This window comes from Myxocyprinus asiaticus, chromosome 32 (genome assembly GCF_019703515.2).
Source record: "Myxocyprinus asiaticus isolate MX2 ecotype Aquarium Trade chromosome 32, UBuf_Myxa_2, whole genome shotgun sequence".
Taxonomy (NCBI): Eukaryota; Metazoa; Chordata; class Actinopteri; order Cypriniformes; family Catostomidae; genus Myxocyprinus; species Myxocyprinus asiaticus.
The window spans coordinates 32,797,579-32,816,855 of NC_059375.1; the positions used below are offsets into that span (position 1 = coordinate 32,797,579).

Genomic DNA, 19,277 nt, shown 5'->3' on the forward strand with positions numbered 1-19,277 from the left:
ACAAAATGGCACCCAGCCTCCTCATACAGTCGAGTGTATATTTAGTGCGTCAATCCACTCTGGGGCCACATGGAAATCACCAAATGGCTTACTCACCCCATTGTTTCTATGAAAGACAGTGCTTGCTTTGGGCATGTAAATATTTTGCAGCCATCCTTAGAATCTATTTACAGTTTGGCTGGAAACATCAGTGCAAAAGCGATTTTCCATTGATGTAAGAGTTTCTTGCATTCCTTGAATTGATCATGTTTCTCTCTTGTCGAATTCGCAAAGTCCGACAAGAAAATTGTCGTGATTCCTTCAAGAAAGCTCTCCTTGCTCCTCGCCTTGCGCAACACAAGACCTTCATCAGATGATCTCAGAAATTTGGCCAGAATCTCCCTCAGCCGATCTCCGAGCCGGGACCCTGTGAGCTCGCTCGACTTCCAGCTCATGGCCTGCCATGTCGAGCAGACTCAGGAAGAGCTCATCAAGGAATTTCACCATATCTCTGCCCTCTTCATGCTCAGGAATTCCAACAATTCGGACGCTGCTTCGCCGGCCATGATTCTCAAGGTCTTCCAATTTTTCCAAAATGCGTTCCACGTCTATCTTGGTTGCTAGCGGATTAGCAGCTAATTCCCTCTCCGATGACTCCAGATAATCGATCCGTCTCTCGACCTCCGACAATCTTGTAACCAACTCAGAGAATTTAATTTCCATCGCTGTAATCAATCGACGTATTACAGCGAGATCCTCTAAGTCAGCAATAACTTTCGTCAGCATCATAGACATGCTCGCCAGTTGACGCTGGATTTCTCCTGCCGCACCGTCCAAACCGAGTCCCTGGTCTGCGGGCCTGTCTGAGGTATCAGCTTGAGCACGTAAGTGTCTTTTAATATCTCCAGAACCTGAGTAATTTGAAATCTTTGCCATGTTGACTTCATAGAACAAATATGTAGCAGGATATATCGAATCTCACCGGATTATAACATAAAAATAATTAAAAACTAGCAAGGTGCGCAGAGCTCGCCATTTACACGTCTGCTCCTCGCATGGCATCATGTGACTTCTCTGACTTTGTTGTCCTTAAGCCATTTTGCCATAACTTTGGGGTCATTGTCCATTTGGAAGACCCATTTGCGACAGAGCTTTAACTTCCTGGCTGATGTCTTGAGATGTTGCTTCAATATATCCACATAATTTTCCTTCCTCAGGTTGCCACCTATTTTGTGAAGTGCACCAGTCCCTCCTGCAGCAAAGCACCCCCACAACATGATGCTGCCACCCCCATGCTGTTGGGATGGTGTTCTTTGGCTTGCAAGCCTCACCCTTTTTCCTCCAAATATAATGATGGTCATTGTGGCCAAAGAGTTCAAATTTTGTTTCATCAGACCAGAAGACATTTCTCCAAAAACAAGATCTTTATCCCAATGTGCACTTGCAATGGCGGTTTTGGAGCAGTGGTTTCTTCCTTGCTGAACAGCCTTTCAGGTCATGTTGATATAGGATTCGTTTCATTGTGGATATAGATACTTGTATACCTGTTTCCTCCAGCATCTTCACAAAGTACTTTGCTGTTGTTCTGGGATTGATTTGCTCTTTTCGCACCAACTATGTTCATCTCTATGAGACAGAATGCGTTTCCTTCCTGAGTGGTATGATAGCTGTGTGGTATCATGGTGTTTATACTTGTGTACTACTGTTCATACAGATGAACGTGGTACCTTCAGGCATTTGGATGAACCAGACTTGTAGAGGTCCACTATCTATCTCTTTTCTCTCCATCTATCTCTTTCTTTTCTGTCCATCTATCCCTAAGCTTTTAAACGTTTAAACTTTCAGACAAGGATTTGTCAAACCAACATCAAAAATTTGTCTTCAAACTTTATTAATCTCGTTATAATGTTATTGTTTCTTTACAAAGGATTAAACTGCACAAATGGTGTTCCTTTAGCTGAAGCCTGGACACAAACTCAATACAACAACTTTAAGATGGCTTTTTGTGATGGTCTAATTTTAGGCCATAGTCTGCATTTAAATAAACTGAACTTGACTTGAAGGCTGTTTCTTTATATTTTAAAATACATAAAGTCAAATAATCATCTAAATAAACCAAGCAAATAAACTTAGTGCTAGAGATTGTTCCTGATCATGTACTTCTACTGTGTAATTTCTTAACTACAGCTCGAATAAAAAAAAGAAGAGCTGAATATTTTTTTTAGAAATGATGAAAGCAGTACAGACAGTTTGTGTGAAAAATTGTTTTACTTAGAAGACTGTAGTGTGAAGTTACGAAGGATAATAATCAGCATTCTTTTCATTCATAATCATGTCTCTACAAAAATATATTCTAGACCCCCCCCCCCCACAGATATTTCCATAGATCAGAAAATACAATCCCCAGTCAATGTAAAATGAACCCACTGTTAAAACAAGTAAATATTTTCATATACACATATATTAAAACATTATGACTACAATATCTTAAAAATTACATTCCTAAATTACATCATTCATAATTGGCAGAACAAAATGTTTTACATGAAAAAAACAAAATTAAAAACCTAGCCCCTCAGAAAGCTGTACACCCTAGAAGCTACAGCATATGTACTACACAGTAGTGTCAAAGTACCTATACGAACTTTTATCTACCCACAGATCTCATTGGTGTGGACAGAGGAAAAGGCAACACTATGTCTTGTGGAATACTCGGTAGGATGATTCATCTGTGGTTCAACAGCAACTTTGTGCAAATCCTAATGTTGCCTTGTCGTCCTACCCTAAATTGTCAGCCACTGACATCTTTTCCCACATATTATACACCATCTATGCAGACACTGAAGTCCTTAATCTAGTATAAAAGAAAATCATGCATTTAAAATTAAGTTAAAAGTAAAAAAAAATGTCCTCATCCTCCATGTCTTTTCCACTGCTTTTGCTCAGTTTGAAAGGGTGCAAATGCAGACAGTGGTCTGCGAGGTGGATGCTGGTGGTGAGAACGGTGATTGGTCAGCATATAATGAATTGAGTAAGAGACACAGTGATTGGTCTTAGCAGGCACAGGTGGTGGTCCCTCACTCGATCTCGTCCCCCTGGGTGCAGAAGCTCAGATTGGGAGGTTCCTCTCTCCAGGGCAAGGCTTTTATCAGTAGTGGTACTAGCAGTAGTGTTCAGACCGAAAGCAACTCTGGAATGAAGAACGGATCCAGATTCATTCAGGCACTGGGAATAAAAGGCTCAATCTGTGGACACAACGGAGTAAAAAAAACAAGTGCAATGAATATTAAGCTCAAAGTAAAGACAAGGATTAGAAGATAATAGTAGCTTTTAAAGGTACACTGTGGAATTCTATCAACATCTGTGGATGAAATTCAAGTTCCTTGCGGAGGAAAAGTCTTTTGTTTTGCAGCTTGTTTTTGTCTACTGGCTCAAAAATAATATTTTGTTCATTTCTAACAAAAACTAACATGAAAAATCCTCCATAGTGTACCTTTAAACAGATCATGTTATAACAAGTCAAAATAGGTCAAATAATATATTTTTTTAAATTACACTTTCCGTTCACTCTGTTTTTTTGTTTTTTTTGGAACTCGTCCCATCTGAATATTATTGTAAATTATTACTACTGCTACTACTACTAATATTTCCTTACTATTATTTTGGGTGGCAATATGTAATTGAAATATAAAGTGCACAATGATGACAGTTACCACTAATAATTGGATCAAACATGACAGACCGAGTTACAATTTATGCTAATTAACAACTGCTTTAAAGGATTAGTTCACCCAAAAATAATAATAATAATATAAAATCAACATTTAAACCCCACACACAAAGATCTAACTTTTTGGAGAAATGTCCTCTGGACTGATGAAACAAAAATTGAACTGTTTGGCCATAATGACCATCGTTATGTTTGGAGGAAAAAGGGTGAGGCTTGCAAGCCGAAGAACACCATCCCAGCCGTGAAGCATGGGGGTGGCAGCATCATGTTGTGGGGGTGCTTTGCTGCAGGAAGGACTGGTGAACTTCACAAAATAGATGGCAAAATGAGGAAGGAAAATTATGTGTATATTTTGAAGCAAAATCTCAAGACATCAGCCAGGAATTTCAAGCTCGGTCAAAATAGGTCTTCCAAATGGACAATGACCCCAAGCATACCTCCAAAGTTGTGGCAAAATGGTTTAAGGACAACAAAGTCAAGGTATTGGAGTGGCTATCACAAAGCCCTGACCTCAATCCGATAGAAAATTTGTGGGCAGAACTGAAAAAGCATGTGCGAGTGTGATCTGGCTTGTGGAAGGCTACCCAAAAAGTTTGACCCAAGTTAAACAATTTAAAGGCAATGTTATCAAATACTAACAAAGTGTATGTAAACTTCTGACCCACTGGGAATATTACGAAATAAATAAAAGCTGTTATAAATAATTATCTCTACTATTATTTACATCCTAAAAATAAAGTAGTGATCCTAACTGACCTAAGACAGGGAATGTTTTCTATGATTAAATGTCAGGAACTGTGAAAAACTGAGTTTATATGTATTTGGCTAAGGTGTATGCAAACTACTGACTTCAACTGTATGTTGTGTTTTCTGTTGTTGATATTGCTGGTGGTCCTGCTGAAGCGAATCAAAACGAGTTTTCGCTTGAATGCCTCATCTCGCGTTTGCTGCGTAACTACTGTTGCTCTTGTGCAAAGAGCTCTAAAGCTCACGTGCAGACTCATGAACGTGCACTGGAGATCAACCGTCGGTCAAGAGTTTCGCTTAATAATAAGTTAGATTTCATATTTTCTTCTCACCAAACCTTATTGTATTCCTTCAGAACAAGACATGAGTCGCATACCATAATTTATTAGACTTCTGAATTATACTTTTGTGTCCTTTTGAACATGAAGAGTTGGTCACCATAAACTGCCATTGTATGACATCACTGAGCACAATTTGTTTTCACAATTTCTCCCTTTGCGTTAAGAAAAAGAAAGTCATATGGGGTTATTACAACACAGGGGTGAGTAAACAATGACTGAATTTTAATTTTTGGGTGAACTATCCCTTAAAATGATTGTAATGTGCTGCAATAATTACTGTTATGTTTAAAAATGTTGTCTAATTAAAACACATTCCAAATGTAACTTTTTTTATTTATGGATAAATCAAAGAATTAACTTGCCTCCATTGCTCAGCACATTGCCTGCTTTTGGCTTAGTCTTCAGATTGTTCTCTAGGAACGTCCTTTAAACAAAAAAATCTCAGATTAATAAATGTAAACCAACATTTATAACTATAAAAAAAGCAAAATGATCTAAAATAAATAAAATTACATTTGATCTCCTTCTAGGGACTTTTGGATCTCCTGAAGCACTCCTGTATTAGAGCAAGATGTTATTTAAACAAATACTCAAACGTCTTTTACTCAAATCACTAAAAATATTGTAAATACTGATAAACTAGTGGACAGCTATAGTCCAGCAAACACTACCCTCAAAAAAATTCAGTAACTGATTGCATAAACCAATTATTCTGCTTCAGACAACAAATTCTTTAAACTTTTACAAAGATATTAATATACAAGAATATTATTGTGCAGGCAAGTGGAAGTTACACATCATGCAAACATCACTGCACAGAACAGGCCAGGATTACTGGAAACAAGCCAATTTTTGCACATTTTCATGTCAGAAAACATACACAGCAAGCACAATACTGACATATGCTCTGAGCTGCTTGTTCAACAAAAGTGTTTAACTTCTGAATCATTATGGGACATCAAGTCTTTTATTCTATGTCTTATTCCTCATGTACTCACTCTCATCGTTGAGCAAAGCATGCTCCATTACTTGTCTAGCAGAATTGTCTGGAACACACAAGCACATTGATCAGTCTGGCGCAAACTTGCAAACGCTTTAAAGAAGAGCTTAAAATACAAACCGCAATTGCAAAACAAATGACCTAGAATAATAGCAATCATTTGATGCCATATAATATAGATCTGCCTTCAACGCAATTGATAAACTCCTGATTCCTGGTATGTACGTAACTTGAAATTATGAAATTTCAGACTGCATTATACCATGTGATACCTGTATCTTTCTTTGGTGCATAAATGATTTCAAATCCAAACATTACTTTTAGCCTCTGAGTTGATGTTGCACCTTTCATCAATTACGGATTGTGTTCTTAAGCACAGACTGAGCTCTTGTTGTTCTGTTGCGTGGTGAAGCATTCAATGAAGCATTGACAACATGCATGTTTTAGTACTGATGTTTAGTTTGCACAAAAACACAGACACTTAGAAAACCACATTGAATCTCACCATATCCTTCACTCTCTCTTTTGAAATTCCTGTAAAGACAGCACACACACACATCAGTAAAAACAAACTTGTGTCAATTCCTAACAACAGTAAAGGGGGAATTAATTCTGAATTCTAAATATACAGTACTGCGCAAAAGATTTAGGCACTTGTGAAAGATATTGCATAGTGAGGAGGATGCCTTCAAAAATAATGCCATAAATAGTTTTTGTGAAACATCTTATGTGCCTAAGACCTTTGCACATTACTGTAGTACTATAAGCAATAGCTCTTCATTAGCTGCATTTTCACTGTTGGGCCAAATGAGGGCATGCTAATGCGTGCCAGGGCCAGTTGCATTCCCACTGTCACTTCTGGGGCTTCACCGTGCCCCCTCGGGGCTTTCTCTGGGCCAGTGGCCTTTGGCCCACTGATTACCTTTGGGCCAAACAAACAAGGCCAACTGGGGATTGAGGCGGGGTCAATGTCAAAGGCGGAGTTTCGCCAAACTTGCTAGGTTATGTATCCAGCGCACAATGGTACATGTTCGGGAAAAGTTTAAAAAAATGCGTGGACAGTACAAATCCGTTAAAACACACAATGGACATAGGGGTGTCCAAAGAAAGAACTTTCCATGGTTTGAGATCATGGATGGTGTGCTGGGACATTGTCCTGCTGTTAGTGGAGAGACCACTCGGGACACCATGGCAGTTATAGTCGGTGAGTTGTCAATGCTAACTTATCAGCTAATCTTAGCTAGCTAATGTTTAAAAAACTATATAAACTTGATATTCTAAATAACATGATACCTCAGCATGAAAGCCACTCTTGCTTGTGAAATGGGCGGGGTGTGAGACATTGGCACCAGGGCGGCGTATTAAGGGTAGGTTTTAGAGCAATGCTGCGGGGATATTGGCCTGATGGTGGGAACGCAGATCGATTTTAGTCTCGCAACTCGAGGTCTGAGGCTATTGGCCCCGGCTGGCCAGTTGATAGCCCTGGCTCGCACTGTCCTGATAGTGGAAAAGCGGTTATTGACAACTACACACACCTGTGTTCTGTGGACAATCCATCATGTTGGTCCCTGTGGACGGGACTTGATGGGCTCTTGGACCTCATTTGAAGGGGAGCCTCAACCAGACAGCGTGGTTCCACTACCCAGCGGGTAGAGAGTGAGAACCGCTCAAACTCAGATGGAGAGATCAGGTAGAAACCTAAAGACAAAGTTTTAGTTTGACAAATGGAAGACAGGGGGAGTGTTCAGGAAACAGTCACGTTTCTTGCAATTCCATTTGCTGATGCTATAGGTGCAGAAATTTCACACTTCACCTTTAAAGAGCGTCAGGAAAGAGTAAAGTGAGTAAAAGAGAGTGTTTCTTACCTTGTCCATATTTGGTGAAGACACAGGATGCAATTCCACTGACGTCCTCTCTACGTATGCAAGGATGGTGCACCAGCATTTTGATGGAGGGCAGAGAGATGGCGTGTAGCTCACCCTGATTGGTCAGCATCACCAGACTGCTCTCCAACTGCTCATCAGTTCGACTTCCAAACCAAGCCACACCCACCCGGCGCACACGAGAGCCGTCGACTGCTGTCAGCTTCAGCTTTGACTTACTGCTCACTTTAGGCAGTGTAAAAAGCTGTACACACATAAATAGAGTAAGACATATGTAAATCCATGATGGGACAGAGGTGCAAATAGTCATTATGTTGTGCGGTGCAAATCCTCACCTTAAACTGCTCCTCTGACACAACCAATAAATGGTGGGAACCATGCATTTCAGGACTGCGAGCCAGGTCATGGGCCACCTCCAGGGGTTCAGGAAGAGGGGCCCCCTTCCCATCCAAAACCACTAAACCAACGACTGGAGCACGATGCATCAGCTGTATTTCTTTAGCTGTGGACAGAGGCAAGATTTTATAGCAGATCTGTCTGAATAAGAATCCGAATGCTGTGTGTGTAGTGCTTTGTGTGCATGTGTGGGTATTAAAAAGGGAATAAGCCACCAGAAACACTGGCTTATTAATATTTACCATGGTTAAAAGGGTGTTGTTAGGTGAAGCGGAGCACCTAAAACCCCCATAACCGTGGTAATGCACAGCTTAAAGGGTTGGCTCACCCAAAAATGAAAATCCTCTCATCATTTGCTTACCTTTAAGCCATCCCAGATGTGTATGACTTTCCTTCTTCAGCAGAACCAAAGTAAAGATTTTTATAAGCACATTTCATCTCTTTTTGTCCATACAATGCAAGTGAATGGGTGCCATTGGACTGCTGGCTATTTGACGGTCCAAAAGACATATTTAGGCAGCATAAAAGTAATCCACACGACTCCAGTCAATCAATTAATGTCTTCTGAAGCAAATAGATGTTTTGTGTTAAAAAAATAAAAAATAAAAAGATAATTAAAACTTTATTAACTTTTAAAAAATCGCTTCCTGCCAGCAGGCAATGCATAAGTGACATAAGCGCAATGGCGTATTCATGCAATAAGTCGGAGCGTGCACTTTGTATACGACAGAGAAATGAACGTCACGCGAGAGTTAGGTCATTTCAAACAGCAATACAGCGCTGGGCGGAAGCAATGATTTAAAGTTAAAAACGTTTACATTTTTTCTTACACCAACCTATCGGTTTGATTCAGAAGACATTAATTGATCGACTGGAGTCATGTGGATTACTTTTATGCTGCCTAAATATGCCTTTTGGACCGTCAAATAGTTAGTAGTCTAATGGCACCCATTCACTTGCATTATATGGACAAAAAGAGCTGAAATGTGCTTATAAAATTCTTCTCTTTGGTTTTGCTGAAGAAGAAAAGTCATACACATCTGGGATGGCTTAAAGGGGAGTCAATCATGAGAGAATTTTAATTTTTGGGATAACTATTCCTTTAAAGTGGCTTATTGCTTGCATACAACAGCAGCAAATATATAATCACACTTTTTAATGATAATAATTACACAGACACACACACACAAAAATTCTGTGTAATATAGTTAATACTTTGTAATCAAATACATCCAACACTGCAAGTGCAAGGTATTTCAGCTATTTTACAAGGGGTTTGAACATGGTTTAAGCTTGAACTGTATATATTATAATATCATTTATATTATATTTTCTTTTCACCTGGATGAGCCATCACAGCATCCTCCATCCTCCGTTCCACTGAGGGGACGCGGAGCACGTATGCAAACACGGCTCCGCCATTGGTCCCTGCCCACAGTGATGGCGTACTGTGAGAACCTGAGGAACCAAGAAGATGAGATGATGATGATAGAGGTCTTCTGCTAGGCAATTATGTGCTGTTTATTATCCACAGGTTTCTCACCCTTTTTGACCAATGGAATTCCATGTCTTTTCCAGTCATTTGTGATTACTGGAATTTTAAAAATCATATTGATTCAGACTGATTCACTAATGAATCATTCAGACAGGTTGTGAGATGTTTTTACCTATTGATTGATTCAAAAGAACTATTTGCTCACAATTCAGACAGCACTGTGGCTTGCAAACAAGAGTAAAATCAAGAGATAATTTAAGAGATAATGAGATAATTTTAGTGCATAGGAAAAGTCAATAAATGTATATTCACTAGGAATGTCATAAAAAAACCGATACATCGATTATTGATCAGCACGTTATGTTCTAGATAAGTTTTTGATTAACATAAACCAACATATAAATTTGAGTGCTTTTTATTTAATGTAGTCTGACATAAAAGATTTGGAAAACCACAAGAGGGGGATAAAACATTTACTGAAGCCAGACACACACTGGATGAGAATCTCCGCATTGCAGGTAAGACAAGGCACTTGTATGGTGTGGTGGTGGTGGTGGTGGTGGTGGTGGTAGTGGGCTAAAGCACATAACTAGTAATTCAACCCTCACAGCCACCACCATTGTGTCCTTGAGCAAGGCACTTAACACCAGGTTGCTCTGGGGGGATTGTCCCTGTAATAAGTGCACTGTAAGCTGCTTTGGATAAAAGCATCTGCTTAATGCATAAATGTAAAATGTAAATGTACCAAACAAAAATGAATGTTGATAAGTGATGTTGATGAGTTTGTAGGTTAGTGTATGCTGATATATATTGATAATCATCCGGAACATTTTCTGATTATCTATGTGTGAAAAGGCTTTGATCCCAAGCCTCTTATTTACTATAGAAATATCTATGACTTTTAAGATATGAAAAATTTCCATGACATTTCCAGGTAAAAAATAAATAAATCACAATTTACAAATTTGCTGTAATTTCCAGGTTTTAAAAAAAAATCACATGCAATTAGGAACACATGCTACTCACTATCACTGACGAACGTGTCTGCGAAGTACAGTGTTCTGACGAGGCCTGTGAAGGAGTCGTCAGAGGAACGGGCTTCAATCTTTCTCTGTACGGGAGCCAGTTCCATCTCTTGCAGAGCCTCGGCCTCCAGCCTCGCATTGATTTCTTGCAGCTACAGAAACATTCACAATATCCAATTATTAAACCATCACTGCAGTCCTAGCAACACTGAAGTATGTAATGCTGATCAAAGCTACATGATGCTTTATCTCGTGTTTAAGGCGGACAGTGTGGTAACAAACTAATGAAACATTTGAGAAAAAAGGGAGATGACATGCACCTTGGCTGCATTGTTAGTGTGGTGTTTCCGCATGGAGACCCGACTGCGACGGATCCTGCGGAAGGACTGTCGCAGGGATTTTTTGATGGACTTGACACGGGACAGCGGCCCCTCCAGGGCCATCTGGTCACTGGGGTTTAGGGTGCACCTGCAAATGGACAATGGACTGTTAGTCTTCTTGATTAAAGAAAATTGTATGGTCAACTCTAAAATATTAATGTAATACAGGTTTTGAATGAAAAGCCTAGCCAGTGTTATAATAGGATAAGGATAACTTAGTGAACCAGACTAAGAGCTGTTTTTCCGCTACAGAATTTATCATGATAAAAATACACCATGGTGACCAACATTGTAGCTATTATAAAGACTTCCCTTATTTAAAGGAACATTCTTTAAATAAGGCTTTTTTAAGTTGACCAGTTAGAACACGGAACATATTCTTACTCATTCTTTAATGAGTAAACAGCTTAAACAAGTTTAACCTAATATGTTCAGAAAATATACAGGTAAACTATCTATTTACCAGTCTGCTTGTTTTTGTAGCAGTTACAAACTGCCATTTTGTTCTTTAACAAAACTGTAACACTTTTTAAAATGTTGTATTTTTATCTTACTTGACCATAATATTATTCCTCTGTTGGTAGTCAAAGAGACCAAATCCATGGCTGGTACCGAAAGTCACCAGTTTCCACTCTGAGTGCAGAGCGATTGCCGTGACCACAGCGGGCGGCTGGCACTGCACCAGGGCAAAGGGCTGGAATCCTGGTGGGAACAGCACCGGCTCTTCCCGCACGTCTAGACGTGCCTGGCCCTTCCAACGAAAACCCTCCTGACCCTGCAGCAGGTCTACCACTGTAGCTTCAACCATCTGCTCAGCAGCCTCATCGTTCAGTTCAAAAACTAGAATCTGAGTGGGAGGAAGACAGAGAGAAACATGACGCTTCATTTCATATACATTTAAAGGGATAGTTCACTGAAAAGTTTATAATTAACTTGCCCTCATGTTGTTCCAAACCTGTATGACTTTCTTCCATGAAACACAAAAGATGTTAGGCAGAATGAGAGCCTCAGTCACCATTCACTTTTGTTGCAATTAAAGTAAATGGTGACTGAGGCTAACTTATTGCCATCTCCTTTTGTGAGTAATTGAAGATAGGATTTTCATTTTTGGGTGAACTATCTCTTTCTATTCATAGGAGTGGAAGGAAATTAAACAGCAATATCTCAGTTCTGCATTTCACTTCTTTTAAGTTTACCTGTAAAGCTGGATATACAAATGTGTACATTTGTTTTATGATCATCCTTTACGACTGTTGCTTGTCAGATGGGTTATTTGATCCCAGGGAAAAAGTAGTGCTGCCAGTCGATTAATTACATAATTTTTCATAGTTAATCGCGATTAATCAAAGATTTTGAAAATGCTGAAATTTGACACTTTATGTACTTCTTTTTCTGTAAATATGCATTTATTTCAGGGGCCTGGGTAGCTCAGCGAGTATTGATACAGACTACCACCCCTGGAGTTGCGAGTTCAAATCCAGGGTGTGCTGAGTGACTCCAGCCAGGTCCCCTAAGCAAACAAATTGGCCCGGTCGCTAGGGAGGGTAGAGTCACATGGGGTAACCTCCTTGTGGTCGCAATGAGTGGTTCTCGCTCTCAATGGGGCGCTTGGTAAGTTTTGCGTGGATCGCGGAGAATAGCATGAGCCTCCCATGCTATGAGTCTCCGCGATGTCATGCACAACGAGCCACGTGATAAGATGCGCGGATTGACTGTCTCAGAAGCGGAGGCAACTGAGACTTGTCCACGCCACCCGGATTGAGGTGAGTAACCGCGCCACCACAAGGACCTACTAAGTAGTGGGAATTGGGCATTCCAAATTGGGAGAAAAAGGGGATTTAAAAAAAAAAAAAAACTTTTTCCATCTTAGGAAAGAAAACAAACAATAGCCCCTTTCATACATGCAAAAAGGTAAATTATAGGAACATCATTGGGTTGCCTTTACTGGTAAATGTATCATATGTGCTGTTCACACATACCATCAAAATAGACATTTATAGGTACTAATGATACAACTTCACATTAAGGGAAATTGCCAGAGCAAAAATATTTAAATAAAAGTATTTTCAAAAGGGTCGTGTTCACACATGACCTCTAACCTGAAAATTGCAATACATTTTCTGGAAAATGCTGATTGTGTGAATGGGGCTATTATGTAACAATATAATGCTTTATTAACATTTTCCAAACAAAGCTTTTCACAGTATAAAGATAGAAATGCACTAAAATAGCACCAATTCAAGTAACATCAAATGTTTCCCAAAGTCTAAGTGGGAGTTTGACTAATTAAGAGAACTAGTCCCCACATAGGTTGCATTTTCATTACAATGGGCATTAAATCTCTTAAACTCTCATCCTCCAAAATATTAATCTGACAATACACAGTGGCTATCCGCTTTCCTACATCATTCATTTATTAATTTACAGTATTAACAGTAAATGCATTAATAGCGATTAAGAAAAATGTACGTTAATTCTGACAGCTCTACTAAAATGCAAAGACTATTACATCAACTGTCTTTTATGTCAGAATGTATAAAATATTTCTTAGCAAAGACTTTTGACACAATTGACACTACTGACTGGGTGTTTTACGTTATCAATCCGTATCACTTTCTGAAATCCTCGAGAACACACCAAATTGTATTGATATGTGCAAAACTGTGCAACCTTTGGGCTAATGTTGGCAATCTTTTTGTTAATGAGCATATCACACTAAGTGATCCACAACGAATAAATGACAAGACAAAAAATTTAAAATGTAAAATCGTGGCTAAAATTTTACATTGTACACCCAGTTTATTTGCATAACAGTACTGAAACCTCTCATGTAGTTTAGTAAAGAACAAAATGAGAGCTATTGATCCTGAAGAGAAGCTCTTTACCAGAGCACATCTCATTTCCTAATGGCAGATGAGGACATGCTGTGTAGTGGACTGTTAATGAGCAGTTAAATCAGTCAAGCTAAAAAGGACGAAAAATCAGATAGTTTCCATAACAGCTGGATGCACTGGAAAATACATTACATTTTCAGGTCGGAAAAAAAGCAAATAAGAATAAATCAATAATCCATATTTTCACATAAACATAAACTTCATGAACCTATGCACAAACTGAACAAGGGTTCCATTTCTGTATCATAACCAATAAAGAATACATTTTAATTATGCATTCAAATGGTGTTTGCGATTGTCATGTCCATATGAAAACTCACTTGTCCTGCGGTTCCAGCCACTGTCAGATATCCGCTGTATTTACACAAGTGGATCTTCTGAATGCCGAGTCGAGGGTCGTCACTATATGGGTCAAAGCAGCCAACCTAATATTCATAAGTAATGAAATGAAAATCAAAGCTATAAAACCTGTAACAAGTAACTTCCCAATCACAAAACACTGAATAAAACATTGACTCGCATCAGAAAAATAAAAAAAAATTTACATCATGAACTGGACAATTCGAATCATGTTATGTAGTACAGTGTGAGTCACATAGTTTTTAGATAAGCCAAACCTTGCGGAATGGAGGCCACTCTCCCTCACTGCCCTGGTTCATGTTATCGTTTGGATCAGCATCAGTGTGGAAGACTCCAGATGTGCTGAGCTTGTACATGGGGTAAAGACAGACCCCTGAGGCATCCCAGAAACGCACTGTGCCATCTTCATGCCTTTCAAGAGGAAGAGGGATACAAAAATGTTTAAAAACTGAAAGGGATTGAAATGGATAAATTTTTTCCACTGTCAGTTCCTCAGTCTTTTTCCAATGAACTTGTGGAATTGTAAGACATACATAGCAATTCTGGGGCATTGCAACACCTTAAAGGAACAATTCACCCAAAAATTCTATCATTATTTACTCAACTCTCACGTTATTCCAAACGCATATGATTTTCTTTCTTATGTGAAACACAAAAGGAAATGTTAGAAAGATGTTCACACTGCTCTTTTCTTAGTGCAAAATGTGCCAAGCTCCAAAAAAATACAGTGCATTCAGAAAGTATTCAGACCCCTTAATTTTTTTCACATTTTGTTATGTTGCAGCCTTATGCTAAATTGCTTTAAATTATTTTTTTTTTTTCACATCAATCTACACTCCATACCCCATAATCACAAAGCAAAAACCATATTTTTGATAACTTTGCAAATTTATTAAGAAGAAAAAACATAGGGGGCCTGGGTAGCTCAGTGGTAAAAGACACTGGCTACCACCCCCGGAGTTCGCTAGTTCGAATCCCAGGGCATGCTGAGTGACTCCAGCCAGGTCTCCTAAGCAACCAAATTGGCCCGGTTGCTAAGGAGGGTAGAGTCACATGGGGTAACCTCCTCGTGGTCACCATAATGTGGTTCATTTTCAGTGGGGCACGTGGTAAGTTGAGCGTGGATGCCACGGTGGATGGCGTGAAGCCTCCACACGTGCTATGTCTCCGTGACAACGTGCTCAAATGCGTGGGTTGACAGTCTCAGATGCAGAGGCAGCTGGGATTCGTCCTCCACCACCCAGATTGAGGCAAATCACAACACGACCATGAGGACTTAAAAGCACATTGGGAATTGGGCATTCCAAATTGGGTGAAAAAAAAAAAAAAAAAAAAAAAAAAAAAAGTCAATATCACACTGACATAAGTATTCAGACCCTTAACTCAGTACTTAGTTGAAACTCCTTTGGCAGCAATTACAGCCTCAAGTCTTTTTGGGTATGATGCGACAAGCTTTGCACACCTGGATTTGGGGATTTCTGCCATCCTTCTCTGCAGATCTTCTCAAGCTCTGTCAGGTTGGATGGGGATCATCGGTGGACAGCCATTTTCAGGTCTCTCCAGCGATGTTCGATTGGGTTCAAGTCCGGTCTCTATCTGGGCCTCTCAAGGACATTCACAGAGTTGTCCCTATACCACTCTTGCATTGTCTTGGATGTGTGCTTATGGTCATTGTTCTGTTGGAAAGTGAACCTTTGGCCCAGTCTGAGGTCCTGATGCGCTCTGGACCAGGTTTTCATTAAGGATATCTCTGTATTTTGCTGCGTTCAGCTTTCCTTCAACCCTGACCAGTCCCCCAGTCACTGCCGCTGAACAACACCACCACAGCATGATGCTACCACAACCATGCTTCACTGGTAGGATGGTATTGTGCAGGTAATGAGCGGTGCCTGGTTTCCTCAAGACATGACACTTGGAATTGAGGCCAAACAGTTCAATCTTCATTTAATCAGACCACAGAATCTTGCTTCTCACAGTCTGAGAGTCTTTTGGGTGCTTTTTTATGTGTCTTGCACTGAAGAGAGGTTTCCGTCTGGCCACTCTTCCATAAAGCCCAGATCGGTGGAATGTTGCAGTAATGATTGTCCTTCTGAAAGTTTCTCCCATCTCCACACATGATCTCTGGAGCTCAACCAGAGTGACCATCGGGTTCTTGGTCACCTCTCTTACCAAGGCCCTTCTCCCCCGGTTGCTCAGTTTGGCTGGGTGGCCAGCTCTAGGAAGAGTCCTGGTTGTTCCAAACCTATTCCATTTAAGAATTATGGAGGCCACTGTGCTCTTGGGAACCTTCAATGCAGCAGAAATGTTTTTGTAGCCTTCCCCAAATCTGTGCCTCGACACAATCCTGTCTCTGAGCTCTGCAGGCAGTTCCTTTTCCTCATGGCTTGGTTTTTGCTCTGATGTGCAATTTCAGCTGTGAGACCCTATACAGACAGGTGTGTGCCTTTCCAAATCATGTCCAACCAATTGAATTTGCCACAGGTGGACTCCAATCAAAGTGTAGAAACATCTCAAATATGATCCAGAGAAATGGGATAAACCTGAGTTAAATTTCAAGTGTCATAGCAAAGGGTCTGAATACTTGGGTCAAGGTGATATTTCAGTTTTTTCTTTTTAATACATTTGCAAAGTTAACAAAAATTATTTTTTTGCTTTGTCATTATGAGGTATGGAGTGTAGATTGATGTGATTTTTTTTTAATTAAAAGCATTTTAGCATAAGGCTGCAACATAACAAAATGTGCAAAAAATGAAGGGGTCTGAATACTTTCTGAATGCACTGTACACTAGTATGTGTAAAGTCTAAAATTAATGTTGTTATTCACTGAAAAACAGCACAGGATGAGGACGTGTTCTTGCATTCAAACACAGCTGGATGGAGCGCAACTCCGAAAACAGGTGTCTCGAGACATGTTTCAAACTACGTTTAACTTAACACGGCTCCAAAAGCATTCGTCTGACGCATGTGTAGATGCACATGTCCTTAGAAAAACCCTTATAATACAGTAAGTCTACTTCGGACAGATTGACGAATTCAATTGCGAAATGGTTTGCTGTGTGCTGTAGGCCAATGATAGGTTTATGTTAAATGATATGGAAACAAACAAAAGCCTATACTGCCTTCTAAAGCCACTTTTTGTATTGCCTAATTGAGGCTTTCTCATCTGCCACAACAATGTAATGTATTTTATTATCAGAATTTATAGTTATTAGAGGTCGACCGATATAGTAATCGGGGCCGGTATTTGCGTTTTTTACCAGCTATCAAATATTTTTAATAAACTATCGCCATTAAAAGTGATACTCACTAAAGTTCAACACCATTTTACATTGAGTAATTGATTAATTGGCTATCATCCTGTTTTACCACCTTAGTTATTGGTATAGGCAAAGCCCACTATCGGTCGACCTCTAATTATTATATATATTATAATTATTATTTTTTCATTTTTTATTTTTATCCCCTTTTCTCCCAATTTGGAATGCCCACCTCCCACTACTTAGTAGGTCCTTGTGGTGGCGCGGTTACTCACCTCAATCCGGGTGGTGGAGGTCAGTCTCAGTTGCCTCCTCTTCTGAGATCAATCTGCGCATCTTATCACGTGGCTCGTTGTGCATGTCACCGCGGAGACTCCGCTCATGCTACTCTCTGCGATCCATGCACAACTTACCACACGCCCCATTGAGAGCGAGAACCACTAATCGTGACCATGAGGAGGTTACCCCATGAGACTCTACCCACCCAAGCAATCGGGCCGATTTGGTTGCTTAGGAGACCTGGCTGGAGTGACTCAGCACACCATGGATTCAAACTCACGACTCCAGGGGTGGTAGTCCGTGTCAATACTCACTGAGCTACCCAGGCCCCCAATTATATTTATTATTAACAAATTTTATTGATTCCATTCAACAAATTAAATAAACATGACCGGAAATGCAGAATCAAATTATATAAAATTAAACACTTTCCCCCCGAACATCCCCCCTACCCCCCCCCCCCACCCCCCCACCTGAAACAAACACGCACCCCAGTGGTCATAAATATTTAGAAACATTAAAAAAAAACACAAAACACACACACACACACACACACACACACAAAAAAGTATCCTTACAAAAAACAATAAAATTGCACACACACATTTAAAACTAGAGATCCCTCTCCACTGCTCCTCCCTGAGAGCCTTCCAAAAAGGCCAAATATCTGCCACATTTTTTATCAAATAAGCCCAGATTGCCCAGCCTTCTTTACGACATCTTCTCAAATACCGCTACCCTGCCCATCTCCGTGCACCACTCTCGAAATAAGGGCGCTCCAGCCAACTTCCATCCCCTAAGAATAACCCGTCTGCTGATCATAACACTGGTCAGGACCCAATTCTTTATGTATTTATCTCCTATATTAATGACCGCCCCATCATCTAACTACAGAGTCTGGGGCAAAATCTATTAAAGGTAAATGTAACTTAAAATCTTGACCTCTACCACAGCTCGAAAAATTATTTTCTGTTTCTCACACAAAGTTTTTTATGGCTTCAGAAGACATATGAACATTTCTGTTCTGAACATTTTCATACATCTTAACAGCCCTGGTCACTGTATGTTTTGTTGTCCGGAAAATAGCAGCATGATTATTCATCAAAATTTCTCCTTTGTGTTCCACTGATGAAAGTCAAATGAATGATTTTCATTTTGGACAAAATATTCCTTTAACAGAACATTTTCCTTGTTAATCACATGGTTCCCATGACATCGAAAAACCCTTACTGTATTCAATAAACAAATTTTGACACTAGGGGGATTTTACACACTTTACAGAGTGAAATTTTATAAGGAAAGCAGAACTGAAGGCGTAAGTGAATTTTGACAGCATTAGATCACACTAGTCCACTCACCCTGTCAGCAGCAGGTCTCTCTGGGGAGGGTCTGGAGCAAGATTCTGCCCTCCATTTATAGGCCAAGGCTACAAAAAGGCAGACAGAGAAAGATGAGAACTGAATGGCTCAGTAGAATCAAAGTCAAAGGGTAAAGTTGTCCATGGTGTCACA

At 39.8% G+C, this 19,277-nt stretch overlaps 1 protein-coding gene across 3 annotated transcripts in view; it reads right to left on the bottom strand.

The window, feature by feature from the left end:
* Positions 1-1,864: 1,864 nt before the first annotated feature.
* Positions 1,865-19,277, bottom strand: part of LOC127423039 (LLGL scribble cell polarity complex component 2-like) — a 42,283-nt gene continuing 24,870 nt past the window's right edge. For 2 of the 3 annotated variants that reach the window (XM_051667033.1, XM_051667032.1), the window contains exons 12-26: positions 19,125-19,192; positions 14,488-14,641; positions 14,191-14,295; positions 11,531-11,823; positions 10,917-11,064; positions 10,598-10,748; positions 9,418-9,534; positions 8,016-8,182; positions 7,663-7,924; positions 7,333-7,495; positions 6,303-6,331; positions 5,796-5,843; positions 5,311-5,353; positions 5,160-5,221; positions 1,865-3,224 (exon numbers count right to left, since the gene is read on the bottom strand). In XM_051667033.1, coding sequence (XP_051522993.1) covers positions 3,220-3,224; positions 5,160-5,221; positions 5,311-5,353; positions 5,796-5,843; positions 6,303-6,331; positions 7,333-7,495; positions 7,663-7,924; positions 8,016-8,182; positions 9,418-9,534; positions 10,598-10,748; positions 10,917-11,064; positions 11,531-11,823; positions 14,191-14,295; positions 14,488-14,641; positions 19,125-19,192 — 1,815 coding nt within the window. In that variant the 3' untranslated portion in view covers positions 1,865-3,219. The remainder of the gene's footprint in view (positions 3,225-5,159; positions 5,222-5,310; positions 5,354-5,795; positions 5,844-6,302; positions 6,332-7,332; positions 7,496-7,662; positions 7,925-8,015; positions 8,183-9,417; positions 9,535-10,597; positions 10,749-10,916; positions 11,065-11,530; positions 11,824-14,190; positions 14,296-14,487; positions 14,642-19,124; positions 19,193-19,277) is intronic. The other variant, XM_051667034.1, reaches the window with a different exon arrangement.